Here is a 17,332-nt window from a genome sequence, read left to right as displayed (position 1 = left end):
CAATAGTAGTTTTTACTGTATTTTAAATGCAGACTTGGTGAGAAGAAGAGAGTTCTTTCAAAAGAATTAGAAAAATCTTACTGACTTACTTTGAATGGTATTGTAAATTTATAAAGAATATTAATAAAATGGATATTACAAATAATAATAAATGTATATGATTTCAACTTCCACAGTTTTGTACAAAAATTTAGCAAGATGATTTTTCTATTTAGGATTAATGATTCTGCATATTGATATAATAGGCCTGCTATATTAATCCATTTCATTGTTGTTTTTCAGGTATGCAGCGGCGGAGGCGGAAGGTTCTGGACACGTCTGTGGCGTATGTGCGTGGAGAGGAAAACCTGGCAGGCTGGAGACCCAGAGGAGACAGTCTGATCCTGGAGCACCAGTGGGAGTTGGAGAAACTCGAGCAGTTGCATGAGGTGAGGATAGAAGACTTTCACACTCTATTCTGCCTGTGTTTATCTGCAATATCCCACAGGCAGTCGTGATCTCCAGACCCTGATGTCCATTTCTCTTTGTCAGGTGGAGAAGACCCGTCACCTGCTGCTGCTTCGTGAGAAACTGAGTGAGACGCCTCCTCCTAAATCCCTGAGCGAGTCTCTGTCTCCCAGTCTGAGCAGCGGCACCCTCAGCACGTCCACCAGCATCTCCTCCCAGATCTCCTCTACCACCTATGAGAGCGCCATCACGCCCAGTGAGAGCAGCGGATACGACTCTACAGACATCGAGAGCTTGGTAGACCGTGAGAAGGAGCTGGCCACTAAGGTAAAAGACCCTACAAGTACTACTTTAATAATATTTGTTGTGATTTTAATATGTGACTCTGGATCACAAAACCAGTCACAAGTCGCACGGGTATATTTGTGGCAATAGCCAACAATACATTGTATGGGTCAAAATTATCGATTTTTCTTTTATGCCAAAAATCATAAGGGTATTAAGTAAAGATCATGTTCCATGAAACTTTTTTGTAAATTTCCTACCGTAAATATATATATACATATAATGTGAGTGAAACAGCACAATCGCGAACATAAATGGACAACTTTAAAGGCGATTTTCTCAATGTTTCCATTTTTTTGCACCCTCAGATTCCAGATTTTTAAATAGTTGTATCTCGGCCGCATATTGTCCTAACAGACTGGTTTTGTGGTCCAGGGTCATATGATTCTTTATTACTGTAAATCCTTAAATACTGTGTTCCATTTGAAATCAAATATAAGATATTCCTACTTGATATGTCTTGATATATAGACCTACAATTCAACCATTAAAAATTTTGGGGTTGGTAATAAAAAAAAAAAAAGTTTCTTATACTTATTACTAAGGCTGCATTTTGTTTTTGGGATAAAAAAAATACAGTAAAAACAGTGATACTGTTGTGAAATATTATTACAACTAAAAATGACTGTTTTCAATTTTAATATATTTAAAAATGTAATTTATTCCTGTGATGCAAAGCTGAATTTCAGCATCATTACTCCAGTCTTCAGTGTCACATGGTCCTTCAGAAATCATTCTAATATGCTGATTTGATGCTCAAGAAACATTTCTAATTATTATCAATGTTGAGAACAGTTGTGCTGCTTAATTTTCCTGTGGAAACCATAATTCAGGATTTCTTTGATTCTATTCTTTAAATAGAAATTTAAAGAATCATTTATTTGTAATATAATTAAGTATCCTTACTAAATAAAAGTATAGTGTATATTGTATGTCTATTAGAAGGAAGGTGTGTTTATGTCTTTTGATTTCATTTGCAGTGCCTCCGTCTCCTGACACACACTTTCAATAGTGAATACCAGATGTGCAACAGCATCAGTGACTGCAAGGTAACTTAGACAGTTCGTTCAATTTGATTTGTTCCAGTTCATACAAAACTGGTTGTTTTTCACTGTTTTCTGTCTCTTTCAGTTGTCAGATATCTCTCCTATGGGCCGTGATCCATCCGTCACTAGTTTCAGCAGTGCTACTCTCACACCCTCCTCCACCTGCCCCTCTCTGTCAGACTCTCGGTACAGTTCAGATGTTAAAGCACAAACAATACATTCCAAATACAGTCTTCTAAAAGTGAAGTATCCTAAAAACATCTGTCTTGTCCAGGACCCCTGAAGCTAATTCTCGTGCCACCAGCCCCTCATGCTCAGACTATGAGAACTTCCCCATGGTGCCCATTCTGGAAACATCCTACCTGGCCCGTGCCGGCAAACACGAATTCCTCAACCTTCTGCCTGATATTGAGGAAATGAGACCTGGGTGAGAGTTTTGACATACCTGACACATTTATTTTTGCGTTTAGTCCATTCTCGCAAGGATCAAGGTGAATTTGTGCACTTGCGACAGTCAAATGAGGCAGCAGAGACGTTGCTGTAAATAAATATGCTGGTCTGACGTGCCCTTCTGTGTTCACTAAGGTCTGTGGTATCAAAGAAGGGATTCCTCAGTTTCATGGAGCCCCGCTCCAACTCTTGGGTGAAGCACTTTGTGGTGGTACGTCGGCCATACGTGTTCATCTACAACAACGACAAGGACCCGGTGGAGAGAGGAGTGCTGAATTTATCCACTGCCCAGGTGGAGTACAGCGAAGACCAGCAAGCCATGCTTAAGGTAAAGCCTCATTCACTATTTGGAAACCAACTGTTGTCATGTGATATATGTCATCTGAATGCTAAATTATTGCTTTTTGATGGCTTGCAGACACCCAATACATTCGCCGTGTGCACCAAGCACAGAGGGATCCTCCTCCAGGCCAACAATGACAAAGACATGAATGACTGGCTGTACGCCTTTAACCCACTCCTAGCAGGAACGATAAGGTACACATCCGAACCTTTGCCTGAAAATAAAATGTTTTTATACAATATTTTTGGTACAATTACCTATAGTTAACCCAGTCTAGCGTGTCCTCTCCACCTTTATTTTGCATACATTCTTTGCATTGGGTATCAAAATACCAATATCAAACTAAGGCCCTGTTTACACCTGGTATTAAGATGTGTTTTGGTCAATTAGATCACAAGTAATCGAGGGAGACACATTTCCATTTGCACCTGGTGTTTTAATCCTTTAAGTCTCTATTGTCCACTTTCGACCACTTCTGTCCTGATTTCTTCGAGGGGAGGGTCTATGGACGGGTAAATGTCTGGGCTTTTCCAGATCTTATGATCTAATGGATGAAATAAGCTCACGCAATTTATATGAATGTGACCGTAGATGACGGAAAAACATACGGAGAGCAGAAGCTTTTATTTCTGCTCTGAAAGCAGCAAGGCCAGGCCAAACGCTGTGAAATCAGGAATGGTGCGAAGAAAATTGTGCTTGGTACGTTTTCTTTTTGTGTCTTCTTTAAGTCCTGTCTGGCTAGCGCGCTTCCCATAATGTTTACGCATTAGGTCAGGAGGAGGAGAGTAGGTGGTCCTTTGGTGTTTGTTTGAGCATATTCGACCACATGAGCGTCTACACTACGAAAGCTATCCGGTCTAATGCGTTTTCGACTACCTCTAGAAATGTGGTCGAAAGTGGACAAGCTCAAAGCGTTTTAGACCTCGCTTGAACCTGTACTTAGTCATCCACCTGACTCTTTCCATGTTCTCCTACAGGTCAAAGCTGGCGAGGAGACGGTCCGGCCTGATGAAGAACTGAACGAGCGCGCATACATGCAGAGATAGTGCTCTTTTCTCTCTGTCTACCTTTACAGCGTACCAAGTGTGTTAACACTTCTAAATCTTTGTGGTTCTTGACGGTTTCCTCTTGTATGTAGACCTGTGGCTCTGTTCTCCTCTCCAGCAAATGAACTTTGAGTTCCCGAACACCAACTCCCTCTCCTCCCCCCTCTCTATTGTGTTATTGATTGGATTAATTCTGTCTTCAGTTTTTGTTCTTTGTCATAACTGAACCTCCTTCAAGTAGCATGTTGTAATAGTCTATTTGTGTGTGCACGAATCTTCAGGGCAGGTTCTGCTTTCACTTGAGTTACTCTCGTCTGTGAAGATCATTCTTACAGTGTTGTCTGCCAGGAAAATCTTACCCATGTGGCAACAGCCACAACCCTCAGGAGAAAGTTGGCTTGCTTAAAAAAAAACAAGAATAAAATAGAATATTATAATGTATTATTATAATATAAAATATTCCATATTTAATGATCAACTTTCTCTGATATACAAAACAAAAACAAATAGCTTCGCTCCAGATATTGCTGAAAAAAAGAAAAGATTTTTAGATGGACCAACGCACTTCTTGAAGACGCTTAATTTTCAAAACGAGACAATAATGGACCCCTAAACTGAATGTTATTGCAGTATTGGCTGAATCAAAGCAAGCCGTGATAGTCGGGATGTTGACCATGTACATACAGCCGTTTACTCGCCCAGCCTGTTGTAATGTATTTGCTTGACATTTAATTCCACACGTCAAGGACGTAAAACATACCATTAATAAAGTACAGTATGTAATCATAAGACATATAATACCAAGGAAAGATGATCTCTCACATATCGGTAGCCTACAGGAGTATTCTGCTCGATTTAAACCATTTCCTCAGTAGATTAGGCTAAAAAAATGGTGCAAAAGAATTACCTTAGACACAGAACACCTGACCGAATGAATCCATTTGTACATAACGTTCAGGATTACTGTGCATAACGCTATTCATGGGTTTCTCTCCTTAATGTATTACTAAAACACCATTTTCAGGGCTGTTTTAGCATGAAAGGTCTGATGTTTTGGCCTCTTCTAAAGACCAAACGGTCGAGTGAGGTACTGATTTAATTGGTTACGGTTTCCAGATGATGGATTCAATTATTTTTCGCTGTTTCTAGAGAAATCTCAAGTCAGCAGGATCATTAAACCAGTCTTTTTTCTTCTTGAGAATTAAGCATCACTTTTTAATATTATTGAACATTTACCATGTATCTCTACTGATTATCTTAACTTATTTTTTATTAACATGTGATCAGTGTTTTACATTATACAATGAAAGGCAAGAAAGGCACTTTTCCTCATTTTTATTCAGCTGTTCTCAGACCAAGTTTGACACTAAAACAGTTTCATCACTGTCAGTAGAAATTGGGCCATTTCTGCAGTTCACTGCAGTGCAGTGTGCAGTTGCAGTGAGAGAAAAGGGATGGTATGTGTTCTGCTTTATTGTTCTTGTTTCGAAAATCTTTGCTCTGTATGTTTGAAGACTTGCAGTCAAAGCACAAGTGCTGAAGTTACCAGTGATTCAGTTTGATGGAAGTTTCAGGCGACACAACAGTCCTCTGGTCAGACAACCAGCAGGAATTACTGTCACAGGAAGACTGATCACTGTCATTCCTTAGGAAGTCAATATTCTTGCTGCTCATATTTTCACAGGAAACGCATGAAAATTGCTCGGAAAGTCAAGTCCTTGGGTCAGCCAGCCCGTAGGCCTCATCTGAGCTGTTGGATTGTTACGGCATCTGTGAAAATATTGAAATTGAATATTCAGATGTGGCACATAGTGCATAATGAGCACTGAAGGATAGCTTTTATATAATTACATGAGTTGATATTTGCCAGGGCAAAGGTTTTTGACTCCTTTTTTTTTTTTTTTTTACCATCTTTGTTGAGTGGCTTGGTTGACTAATGTTGATATTCATAATGAATTTCATTAACTGTATTTATTGTTTCGCAATGTATATATTAGTTTGCAGCTCTTTGCACATAATGTGTTTATACAACTAACAACAGAACAAATAAAGCTTGAACTATGTTGTTGTTTTCTCAAATGGAAACCAAATGATTTTAGGTTGTGGTGTTTTACTCATTGAAGTGGACTTTGAATGTACGAGTTTCACAAGAAAATGCATGAATTATCTGACGAAAGAAGAAAAATATCTTAATTAGGGACTGACATGTTGCTGTGCTTCTTAGTTCTTGAATTAGGAATTTGACCATGTTATAAGGGCACTTTTTCACATTTAGTTTAGATACGGAGGGCAGAGTTGTGACGAGGCCTGTTCATTTTCATTTCTAACATCAGGGAATATATTTTCTAGAAATATAACATTATGTTTAGGCTTTTCCTGATGCATTGACCTCTGTTTTTCACTCATGCATTTTTCCCATGCTGCCTTTGAAGCAACCCTGGCTTTACTGTATCACCCTTATCAGAAGTCTAATGTTTCCAGATGAACATCATTCCCTCTCATTGTGATGATACGACAGAAAACAGTTCAGCCATTTTCATTAACACTGTACATTATTTGTCAGATTGGCTTCATTTTCATACTTATTTTGTAAATATTTAATGTTGTATGGAACTTGGATTAAAATGTAAATATGTCTTCTGTATTTGTAATAATTATAATCCATTCGCTGTATAGCCTAGACGTGTAATGCATATATCTTAATTCTGTGTATGGTAATCTTGCACCATTGACCTGTTTAGTGAATGAGATAGAAAAATAAAATTACAACCAGTGCATTAGACGAAGAATGGATCTTGTTTTGTGTCTATCCACAATGCTTAGCATTAATACTATGCATTAAATATTATCTTGTCTACATTAGTGTCTTAATTTCAAAGGCCATTATTTAGTCAAAGTAACATTTCACATGTTTCACAATATTTAACATTAGATTTCTACTCAAATTAAGATGTTTTTAATGAGACCTGAGAGCAACTGAAACTTTCCTGCTTCATATAGTTCATAAAGGGATCATAAAAATAATCCATATGAATTGAGTGGTTTAGTTCTGTAAGAGATTGATCACTTTATATGATGAACAGATTGAATTTAGGCTTTTATTCACATATAAACATTGATCAGCAAACATAAACAGAAGCTCAACTGATCCTGCTTGACATGCGAGAACAAACCTCATTGGTTCTTGCTCAAAAGTGCTGCGTAACACGAGAATGAACCTCATTGGTTCTTGCGGAAGCTCAAACGTGCTGCGTAACATGAGAATGAACCTCATTGGTTCTTGCGGAAGCTGAAAAGTGCTGTGTAACTTCTCGCACATCAAGCAAACATACTTGACCTTCCATTTACCACAACTGTGAATTGATAAATGTTTATATGTGAATAAAATCCTAAATTAAATCTGTTCATCATTTAAAGCGATTGTGTCTCTTCAGAAAATGTTGACTAAACCACTCAATTTGTATGAAATAGTTTTATGATTATGAACTTGTTGAACTGTTAAAGTGGTAGTTGCGTAGCTGTCAATGGAGGGACAGAAATCACTCAGATTTCATTAAAATATCTTCATTTGTGTTCCGAAGATGAACGAATGTCTTACAGGTTTGGAACAACATGAAAGTGAGTAACTGATGACAGAATTTTCATTTTTGGGTGAACTATTCCTTTAAGATGCAAAATCATGCATTTATTTGCATAAATAAAGTAACATTGTAACATTTTTAATATGGCAATTTTTATAAAAGGAAGAAAAACGCCTAATTAACTGTTTTATTTATTAATAATAAATAACCGAAACATCTTAGCTATTTAATAAAGTTTATCTACAAGCTTCTCAAAAATGTGACTCATTATATATCATAAGGAACAATTATTTCATTTAGAGGTTTAATATGCAGTATTTTCACAATTAAACTTTTAAACCAATTAAACGCATTTAAAGTTTCGCAATTCAGAAGTCGTTATCTTTAAGTGCAGTAATCTACTTAATAATTAATCAATTTGATGACATTTATTTGATACACGTTACACACATCACTATAGTGATGCAACTTTTGTAGGGCAAGTTAAACGTCAGACAGATCACAGATCACAGATAATATATTTCTCCATTTACTTTCATGCCAAATGATCGTACCATAGACTGTAAAAAAAAAAAAAAAAAAGGTTCGTACACGTACAGCTTGTCAGCTTCGTTTGACACAGACGGGGAGGAGGGACAGAACCAGACAGCCAATGAACAGCCTCTAATCTCTGCTCAGAGAGCCTCCGCCAATCACAGATGGACATACGGATGACGCCACGGCCACTGTCATCTGTCAGGCGTGTTCATTGGGAGTTGGTGTAGTGCTTCTGAATGAGGAAGTTCATCAGAGACCGAGCTGCAGTCGTGAAATCCCAGATCGAAAGTGTAATTTTAAAACAGAACCAACCTTCAACCATGGCTCAGTGAGTATGCATTTTGCGTTTAAAACAATTAGTAATATGATATTGAATTTCTGTAGCACCTTAGCCTGTTTATATTACAATTATATGTGATATAATGTGATTTGTGTAAGTTTTCAGCATTCATTCGATCTATACTAATCTATCTACTTACTATTAAGCACTTTTTCAGACACAGACTTAATGTTGAAATCTCCTATATGGTCATCCAACGATTGGCATTTGTCATAATCACTAATTTAAAAAAGTTTGCAGTCTGTAATCAAATATTATTGTTTTTTCTTCTTCTCATAATCCCTATATTATTGACTCCACAGAGCAGATATTGCTCTCATTGGTCTGGCTGTGATGGGTCAGAATCTGGTCCTGAACATGAATGACCATGGATTTGTGGTAAGTCACCAGTGCAGTTACATTTCTTTATTTCCTTGCATAACCAATGGTTCACATTGTGTTTAAGATGTTATTATAACTATTGTCGTTCCACAGGTCTGTGCGTTCAACAGGACCGTCTCCAAGGTCCATGACTTTTTAAACAATGAAGCCAAAGGCACTAAGGTGATCGGTGCCGAGTCCCTTGAAGACATGGTGTCTAAACTCAAAAAACCTCGTCGCATCATCCTCCTCGTCAAGGCAGGACAGGCTGTCGATGACTTCATCGATAAACTGGTAAATGTCACCATGAATCGACAGTTCTAGTTTGCTTTGTCACCCTGCCAAAGTGATCAAGTAACCCACTTTTGTCTTTATATTGTAGGTTCCTCTTCTTGAACCTGGTGACATTATTATTGATGGTGGAAATTCAGAGTACAGAGATACAACGGTAAGTTTGTCAATCCAAAACCAGACCGATTAGAGTTTGTGATTATATGAGGTGATGCAGTATTTGATGGAAATGTTCATGCTCCTCACATACAGAGACGTTGTAAGAGCTTGAAGGAGAAGAATCTTCTGTTTGTGGGTAGTGGAGTGAGTGGGGGAGAAGAAGGGGCGCGTTATGGACCCTCACTGATGCCTGGAGGACATAAGGATGCCTGGTGAGGACAAGCATGTATTAAATAAGTTCTCCTAAAAATAATTAATAATCATGATAATATATACTCTACGGTTTGGGGAATTATGCTGACATAAAATACAATAAAAACAGTAATATTGTGAAATATTGTTACAATTTAAAATTACTTTTGAAATATTATTTATTCCTGTGATGGCAAAGCTGAATTTTCTCCAGTCTTCAGTGTCACATGATCCTTCAGAAATTATTCTAATATGCTCATCTGGTGCTCAAGACACATTTCTTCTTATTATAAAAAAATATTTAAAAAAAATATCAAGTTCATGTCATTTGGTCAATTTAATGCATCCTTGCTGAATAAAAGAATTTCTTAAATAAAAAAACACACCTAATACAAACTATAAAACATACAAAAAATACATAATAGTATTGTATATGCACTGGTTGACATTTATGTAATCAAATTTTTATTTGATTCCTTCAGGCCACACATAAAAGAGATTTTTCAGAGCATTGCCGCCAAGGTGGGCACAGGAGAGCCGTGCTGCGACTGGGTGAGTATTAGTTATCAGTTGATGTGCATGCATTTATATAAGCTGTGAATGCACCTTTTCCAAATTCTCTGTCTTCTGATATTCCTGTAGGTTGGAGATGAAGGAGCGGGACATTTTGTTAAGATGGTCCATAATGGCATTGAATACGGTGATATGCAGCTGATCTGTGAGGCTTATCATCTGATGAAGGATGTGCTGTGTATGGACCATGACGAAATGGCTCAGGTTAGTCGTCAACCTCCTTTAATTACTACACTTTTTGTAATGTAGAAGAACAGTCCCTGATGTTGTAATTCTTTAATTCCCCTCTCTATTGTCATTTTTCTATTTCCCCCTTCCTTGTTTCGCTTGTATTTTGAAATACACCTCACCCTGTTCCTTCTACAAGGCTGTTATTGTCTACTTCCTCTTGAGATTACATTGTTTTGTGTCTGGTTTGCCCATCAGGCCTTCGATCAGTGGAATAAGACAGAGCTTGACTCTTTCCTCATTGAAATCACTGCCAACATCCTGAAATTTAAGGATGCAGATGGCACTCACCTGCTGCCCAAAATCAGAGACAGCGCCGGGCAGAAAGGCACTGGGAAATGGACGGCCATCTCAGCTTTGGAATACGGCACGCCTGTCACATTAATCGGTAAAAACTCTTGCATAATTTCCACAGGTATGGGTGTGCTGCTGTTATTTACATACAGAGGGAAAGAGTCTTGGCCTTATAAGAACATGTTGAATGAAGCGTCTCTATAAGCAGCTTTGCTGTTCACCTCTTCAGCTGATGTGACATAAGTGGGATTTTCTGTTCTCCTGTGCTGTGGCTTTTGGTTTAGGGCTCAGTAATAAGTGTGCCAGTGTGCATTGCCACTGAAAATGTAACATTCATAAATATTTCTTTTCCATACATTTTTACGCCTTACAAACTTAATCATTTGGTTATCTAGCATGTGAATATATTTTGAATTAGCAGGAATGATTTGTAATAGTCAAGTCAAGTCTCATTTATATATATAGTAGCACATTTCGTAGTGCACATTGTTTCAAAGCAGCTTTACACAAAGGTTAGCAGGTTTAGATCAGTAATAATGTTTTCTATAGCACCTTAAAAAGTAAATTTAACATTTAATGAAAAAAAAAAATATATATGTATTAGCATATATAAAAATGCGTTCTTAATAATAAACGTAATATTTAAAAATATATATATTTCCAGCAGATATAAAAATGCATTCTATAAAGTATCCTAAACCATTAAAAATCCATTTAAAAATTTGAAATATTAGCCTGGACCAGCAGAATTTTTTCTTATCATGGAGATCTGTGGTGGATTGATGGTTTGAAAATTTGAAACATGATGTTACTTTAGGATTGAGCAATAACAGTTGAACAATACTTGTCAACATTGATGCATTATGTTTTTATAAAGCTGGTTTGAAAAGTAATAAGCTATTTAAATAAACTTGACCTGACTTGACATGTATTTGTAAGATCAGGACATGGGCTTGTATATTTAGTGTCAGTTAAATGGATGTGTGTGTGGCCAACAAAAGGCTGTTTGTGTAGCACTGAAGCGTGAGAGAGTAGATATGATTTGTATGCTTGTAGAGAAGGGTTTTCGTCTCAATAGGCTGCATTCCAGTGCTGAGTTCACCATGACTGGCTGTTTTCCACTTGATTTTTTTTTTTCTTCCTCCACTCACCTCTTCCCACACTTGTTGGCCTTGGGTTGGGTGATATATAATGCAAAGTCATGCTGCTTCCAGTCTCTTGTGTTTGTAGATGTGGTAAGATCTGCCTATTACTCAGTACACCATTGAGGATTGCATTACCAGTGCCAACAGTGCCAGGGCCTGGTACCAGATACTGTATGAAGACTGGTGTTTCCTGAAAGCATGCTGAATACTGGCTTATTATACCTGCTCCATATAGTCATAGGTGAACCTTACCTGACAAAGAAATGCCCTTTTTTTAATTTATTTTTTATGAATATAATGGAGTTTGCATATTGAAAATAAAAATATGAAGCATAAAAATAAAAACGTTTTTAAGACCTTTAACATTTTTTTGCATTCACATTATTGTAACTGAGTAATGAAAAAGATCCTGCCTCAACACATATATATACATAAGTATTTTTTATATTTATTGAGCAGCAAATCAGCATATTAGAATGATTTCAGAAGGATCATGTGACCCTGAAGATTAATGATGCTGAAAATTCAGCTTTGCCATAACAAGAACACGATATTAAAACAGAAAAAGTTATTTTATATTGTAATAATATTTCACAATATCTTTGTTATACTGTATTTTTTATCAAACAAATGCAGCTTTTGTGAGCATAAGAGCTTTTTTCCAAAAACATAAAAAAATCTTACTGACCCCAAACTTTTGAACATAGTTTATATAATTGTATTTTAATCATAATAATAATAAGATTATATTTATAATATTTTTTTAAATTAGGTTTTTGATACATTTTATCGATAGACACTGTAATAATAATAGAGAGATAATTCTGTGTATATGGATATACTATGTATGTATTGCTAAGTTTCCTCATGTGGTCTCTGACATGGTCTAATGGTGATTGTAATTGAATGATGTGAGCAGAGATGCAGTGTGTCACTGGAGCTGATTGTTTGAATGTGTCTTTCACTCACAGGGGAAGCTGTCTTTGCCAGATGTCTGTCCTCTCTGAAGGATGAGAGGGTTCTGGCCAGTAAGAGCCTCTCCGGACCCCAGGGTGTCAAGTTCACTGGAAACAAGACACAGTTTCTGGAAGATATTAGAAAGGTGGGATAGACTTAAAATATAGATTATTTAGATTCATTTTTTAAATGTAAATAAGTTGATGTTTAGCACTGTGTAGGTTTTTTTGTTGTTCTTGTAATTATAGTTATTATAATGTGTTTTCTGTGGAGGTTTGTTTTAATTTTCTGGGTATTTATTGTTGTTTCTTTTTCAGGCTTTGTACGCCTCAAAGATCATTTCGTACGCTCAAGGCTTCATGCTGCTCCGACAGGCTGCTGTAGAGTTTGGCTGGTCTCTTAACTATGGTGCTATTGCCCTGATGTGGAGAGGCGGTTGCATCATCCGCAGGTCAGCAGGCTTTGCTCACTATGATTTAAAAAAAAAAAACATTCATAAGATTATATGCTATATTCAGATTGCCTATTAAGAAAGGCAGTGTCTGCTGAAAAACTCAACGATGTAACTTCATCTTTTCTTCACCCATTGAATTTTGTAACTCTGTAAATACTAGGAAGTGGTGATAATGTTTCATGTAAAAAAACAGAAATGCACAGAAATGAGGAAACTGTTTGATTTTACAATATCTTAACTGTAGATTAGCTATGAATAACGGTTATGAATCTTACATTGGCAGTGTTTTCTTGGGAAAGATCAAGGAAGCGTTTGACCGGAACTCAGAGCTGCAGAGTTTGCTGCTGGATAACTTCTTCAGTAAGGCTGTGCAGGACTGTCAGGTACAGGAAGTGACCACAAATTACTCCATTTCCTGTAATAGTGCTAGCCTGGAAATCCAGACCTAAATCTAAAAGATTAATGGTCTTGGTCTGGCGCCGACTAATGAAAATCGGCCAGCTCGAGGGGCGGCACCAAGCATGCATTTGAAAATCTCACTGCACGCAATTGGATAACACTACGACCAATCACAACAAGTTATCGCTTAGCTACCAGCGGAGCTAACTGGTAGATTAGATTCTTACCGTATCTGGTTGGCAAAACAGAAAAAACGCCCTTCTTGCAAAGGAACGATTTGAGCGCTGTCTTCTGTTCCTCTTTTAGAGAAAAAGTCAAAATCTTTCATTGTAGCGGCCAAAGATGTTTAAAAAAAATGGTGTTCATCCATAGCCATCTTGCGATGTTTACTAATGACTTCGACGTTGCAGCGTTGTCGTCATCTCGCCTCTGGCCCGCCTATATCAGATAACCCGATGTGATTGGTGCAGCTCAGATAGAGGGACATATTTAATGAGCATCATTACTTGACACCAGAGTAACTCGCTGAGCAAATGCAACTTGTGCTCTCGCGAGAACTCTGGATTACCAGGGTATAATAGTGCCGCTAAAGGCATAGAAGAGAAATCAGTGACATTTAATTAGCCAGACTGCTTACATTAATGGATATATGAAAAGTGTCCCTAAAAACTAATGTCCACTAAGTGCCCTCCAAATATATACACCATGAACACAGTCCAAATGGATCTGACACTTTTACTCTACCCGGACTGACAAATTATTTCATTCATTTATTCATACGGGCACATGCGTGCTATAATCATACAGTATATTCATTTTAATATTGCATGCTATTACTACATGAAATCCAAATCCAAACCATTTGTGTGTGTGTGTGTGTGTGTGTTTACCAGGGTTTCAATGCAGCATGGAATTTTATCAGTAAATTTAAAGTATAGCAAACATCAGTACACTAGATAGCAGATCCTGCAATTATTTTGAAAATCAAATTTTCTAAATGAATGTATTTCGTGACAATATTATTAAAAAACGTATGAGTTAAAATATTTAAAATGTATGCAGTCAGCGAAAGTGTAGAAGCAAATCAAACGTAATCCTGTAGTTTTAATAAAATGCTGCTCTTGAAATTGTCAGGTTTTCATGCTAATTGATTTGTTTGAGCTACAGCTACAATATTCCAACTATTATTTGGCAACATAACAGCATACATAGTCGGAAGGTAACATACATGTTAAATATGGTCTTAAAAATCTACAAAGAACTTTGGAAATGTCATTTGAAATGGTAAATGTGTAGAAATCCTGGTATACCTTGAAAACGAATCTAAAGACTAGCTGGTACTTCAACCATGTAGAATGTGTTTTTTTAGTATGTAAACGTGGACTGTGTTTTGCAGGACTCATGGCGTAGGGTAGTAAGTACAGGTGTGCAGCAGGGGATCCCAATGCCGTGTTTCACCACCGCCCTGTCCTTCTACGACGGTTACAGGCACAACATGCTCCCAGCAAACCTGCTGCAGGTAAACCTCTCTCCAACACAAACAACCATATGGGAGATCACAGGGATAACTCATGGACATTTATGGTAATGGCCATTTGAAGCCCTTAGTATTCATATGGTGGGGTTAATAATTTATTTCTTTTTTGTTTTATTTTTAAATAAGTAAAAAAATATTTATTTTTTGTTGTCTTGCATTATACTCTGAATCTTTATGTCTCTCTTTTTTATTTTAATCTTTAAGCATTTGTTCTCTCTCAGTATTTATCATTGGATGAGCTAATATCGTCTCCAACATTGTGTCACTATTCAGGCACAGAGAGACTACTTCGGTGCGCATACTTATGAGCTGCTATCAAACCCTGGGAAGTTCATCCACACTAACTGGACTGGCCACGGAGGGAAAGTGTCCTCATCATCCTATAACGCCTAAAATGACGAGCCGTGATAGGTTAAACAGCAAAGAACATCATCTCCTCTTGATGAAGGACCAGAGCAGCTGATCACATTCCTCCTTAAGAGCTGACGTTCAGCCCACAGTAGAGTTCAAATACACATTTCTATTTATATTAAATCAGTGAATACACTATTTGTAAGCTTTCTTCTTGTAGTTTTAATGTCCACTGTCGCAAACACAACATTTGAGTCAGAGTGTGTCATTTCTGAGATTCTTCCTGCTGTAGACCAATCATGCTTCGCCCCCAGAGTTCACAGCGTTAACCCTGGATTATGGGTAACTATTGCACTGCATTAGGCTAAATAAAGATTTCAATCCCTTTTTAATTAGCTTTTGTCTTCTTCTTCACTTACATGCTGTCTCCCGCAAACAAGATTTACTCTTGCTATTTGTGACAGTAAATACTAGATTTGTAACTTGTTTATTTGTATGTACTTTCAATTCGCCACCAGGAGAGGGCAGGAATTTCTTTTGCAGTAATGAGCTTGTTTACGTTAGTAATGGGCTCAGCTGAGTGATTATGATAACAGCCCACATATCATATACACAACCTACAATGTTTTTACCTGCTAACAGACAGTTGAAATTAAAGGGGTGGTATAATGCCCTTTTCACAAGATGTAAAATAAGTCTTTAATGTCCACAGAGTGTGTATGTGAAGCTTTAGCTCAAAATACCCCATAGATATTTTTATATAGCATGTTAAAGTTGTCACTTTTTGAGGGTGAGCAAAAACACACCGTTTTGTGTCTGTTCCTTTAAATGCAAATGAGCTGCTGCTCCCGGCACAGAGGGCGGAGCTTCAACAGCTTGCGTGTCCTTTTACCTCACACAGACATGCACTGAAAATTTCAAAAACTTTTAGCCTTTTATGTTCAAACCGGAGTCAGACAATGATGGAGAGACTCAAGAAGAAGTGACATGTAGAAGGCAACAGGACATTTCTGAATGGTTAGTTGATGAATTTATGTAGCTTATGTGTAGTAATCTTCTAGTCATTGATTAGCATATTCTGTCTTGAAAATCTATAATTCGTGTTCAGGGGGCGGGGTTTATGTAAATTCTAGGGTTGGTGATGTCACTAACCCGGGAGGAATGTTCTGTACTCCCTATCAGCCGTTTGTTGTAATCCTTAAAAAGCGATTTCTTTAAAAGCAAATATCTCCCTTTGCTTTGAACTTTGAGCGTTGTAACTGTGCAGATGTTGTTATGCTCAAACAGCAACGTTACACAATAACTAAAGTTAAAAAAGTGAAATCATAATCAACCACCCCTTTAATATTTATAAATTCCTTAGTGTAAAATGGTCTCGCATCGTATTTTATCTCATGTTTCTTGTCTACTAAATATGACATTTAACATTAAAGCCAAGATACTTAGACCATATGCAAAAAAATAAAAAAATAAAAATAAAAAATCCAGTATTTTAGGGCTGCCAAAGTTAATGCACTAACTGTTATCATTTAAAAGCATTTAAAACTGTTACATTTCTCAGCACAGTCTAGTGTTATTGTTTTTCATGTTTACTGCAGGCAGGTTGGAAAGGTTTCAAATTTTCGAGTTATATTTAAAAAAAAAAATGTTTTCATTTAGTTTTTGTTCATAATAATAATAACAACAACACTGAAACTGTTCAGATTTACATTACAGCATATTATACTGATTGTGAGTACACAATTACAGATTGTCTGGTTCTTGTGAAATCTAATTATTGTGAAATCTAATCTAAATATAGTTATGTAGCACAAATATTTCTGATATGCTTTCTGATATGTAATATATATTTATTGTTGAAGCAAAGAAAGATTAATACATGGGATTATAAAGGCTGTAAAAATAAGATTTGCTACACCTTTGTTCTTAATTCATCTCCACCCTGTTTAAAGATTAGAGAGCAGAACAGAGCAGCTCCTATCAGATATGTGTGACCAATGACGTCACTCCTATGTGAAGTTTTTCCAATGGACCAGCTATTTGAGAAAGCTTGTAATATAGCTCTACTCTACAAAGTACTGGAGAAACGTGCAACATCTTAATGTATTGTTTAAAATGCTACAAAGAACGGCAGAACGAATAAATCGCAGGCAAATGCTGACTCATCATGGTGAACGAGGTGATTCAGCACATGGAGAGCCGGGACAGGAAGTGGACACCATCTTTTGACCCGTCTGCTGATTAATTATGCATCAGC

At 37.0% G+C, this 17,332-nt stretch overlaps 2 protein-coding genes across 13 annotated transcripts in view; both read left to right on the top strand.

The window, feature by feature from the left end:
• kif1b (kinesin family member 1B) overlaps positions 1-4,081 on the top strand; it is a 69,367-nt gene extending 65,286 nt beyond the window's left edge. For all 12 annotated transcript variants that reach the window (XM_079848186.1, XM_079848195.1, XM_079848194.1 and 9 more), the window contains 8 exons: positions 283-428; positions 532-774; positions 1,773-1,841; positions 1,924-2,024; positions 2,113-2,265; positions 2,424-2,616; positions 2,707-2,825; positions 3,609-4,081. In XM_079848186.1, the coding sequence (XP_079704312.1) occupies positions 283-428; positions 532-774; positions 1,773-1,841; positions 1,924-2,024; positions 2,113-2,265; positions 2,424-2,616; positions 2,707-2,825; positions 3,609-3,651 (1,067 nt within the window). In that variant the 3' untranslated portion in view covers positions 3,652-4,081. The remainder of the gene's footprint in view (positions 1-282; positions 429-531; positions 775-1,772; positions 1,842-1,923; positions 2,025-2,112; positions 2,266-2,423; positions 2,617-2,706; positions 2,826-3,608) is intronic.
• Positions 4,082-8,010: 3,929 nt separating this feature from the next.
• pgd (phosphogluconate dehydrogenase) lies at positions 8,011-16,530 on the top strand. Its single transcript, XM_079848979.1, has 13 exons — positions 8,011-8,123; positions 8,438-8,513; positions 8,610-8,789; positions 8,878-8,943; positions 9,039-9,157; positions 9,620-9,689; positions 9,780-9,914; positions 10,137-10,326; positions 12,349-12,479; positions 12,652-12,785; positions 13,072-13,171; positions 14,584-14,706; positions 14,998-16,530. Exons 1-13 carry the CDS (start codon positions 8,032-8,034, stop codon positions 15,115-15,117), a joined length of 1,536 nt encoding a protein of 511 aa, XP_079705105.1. The 5' UTR covers positions 8,011-8,031; the 3' UTR covers positions 15,118-16,530.
• The last annotated feature ends 802 nt before the right edge of the window (positions 16,531-17,332 follow it).

This window comes from Squalius cephalus (genome assembly GCF_949319135.1).
Source record: "Squalius cephalus genome assembly, chromosome: 18".
Taxonomy (NCBI): Eukaryota; Metazoa; Chordata; class Actinopteri; order Cypriniformes; family Leuciscidae; genus Squalius; species Squalius cephalus.
This window is presented reverse-complemented; position numbering and strand designations above follow the sequence as displayed.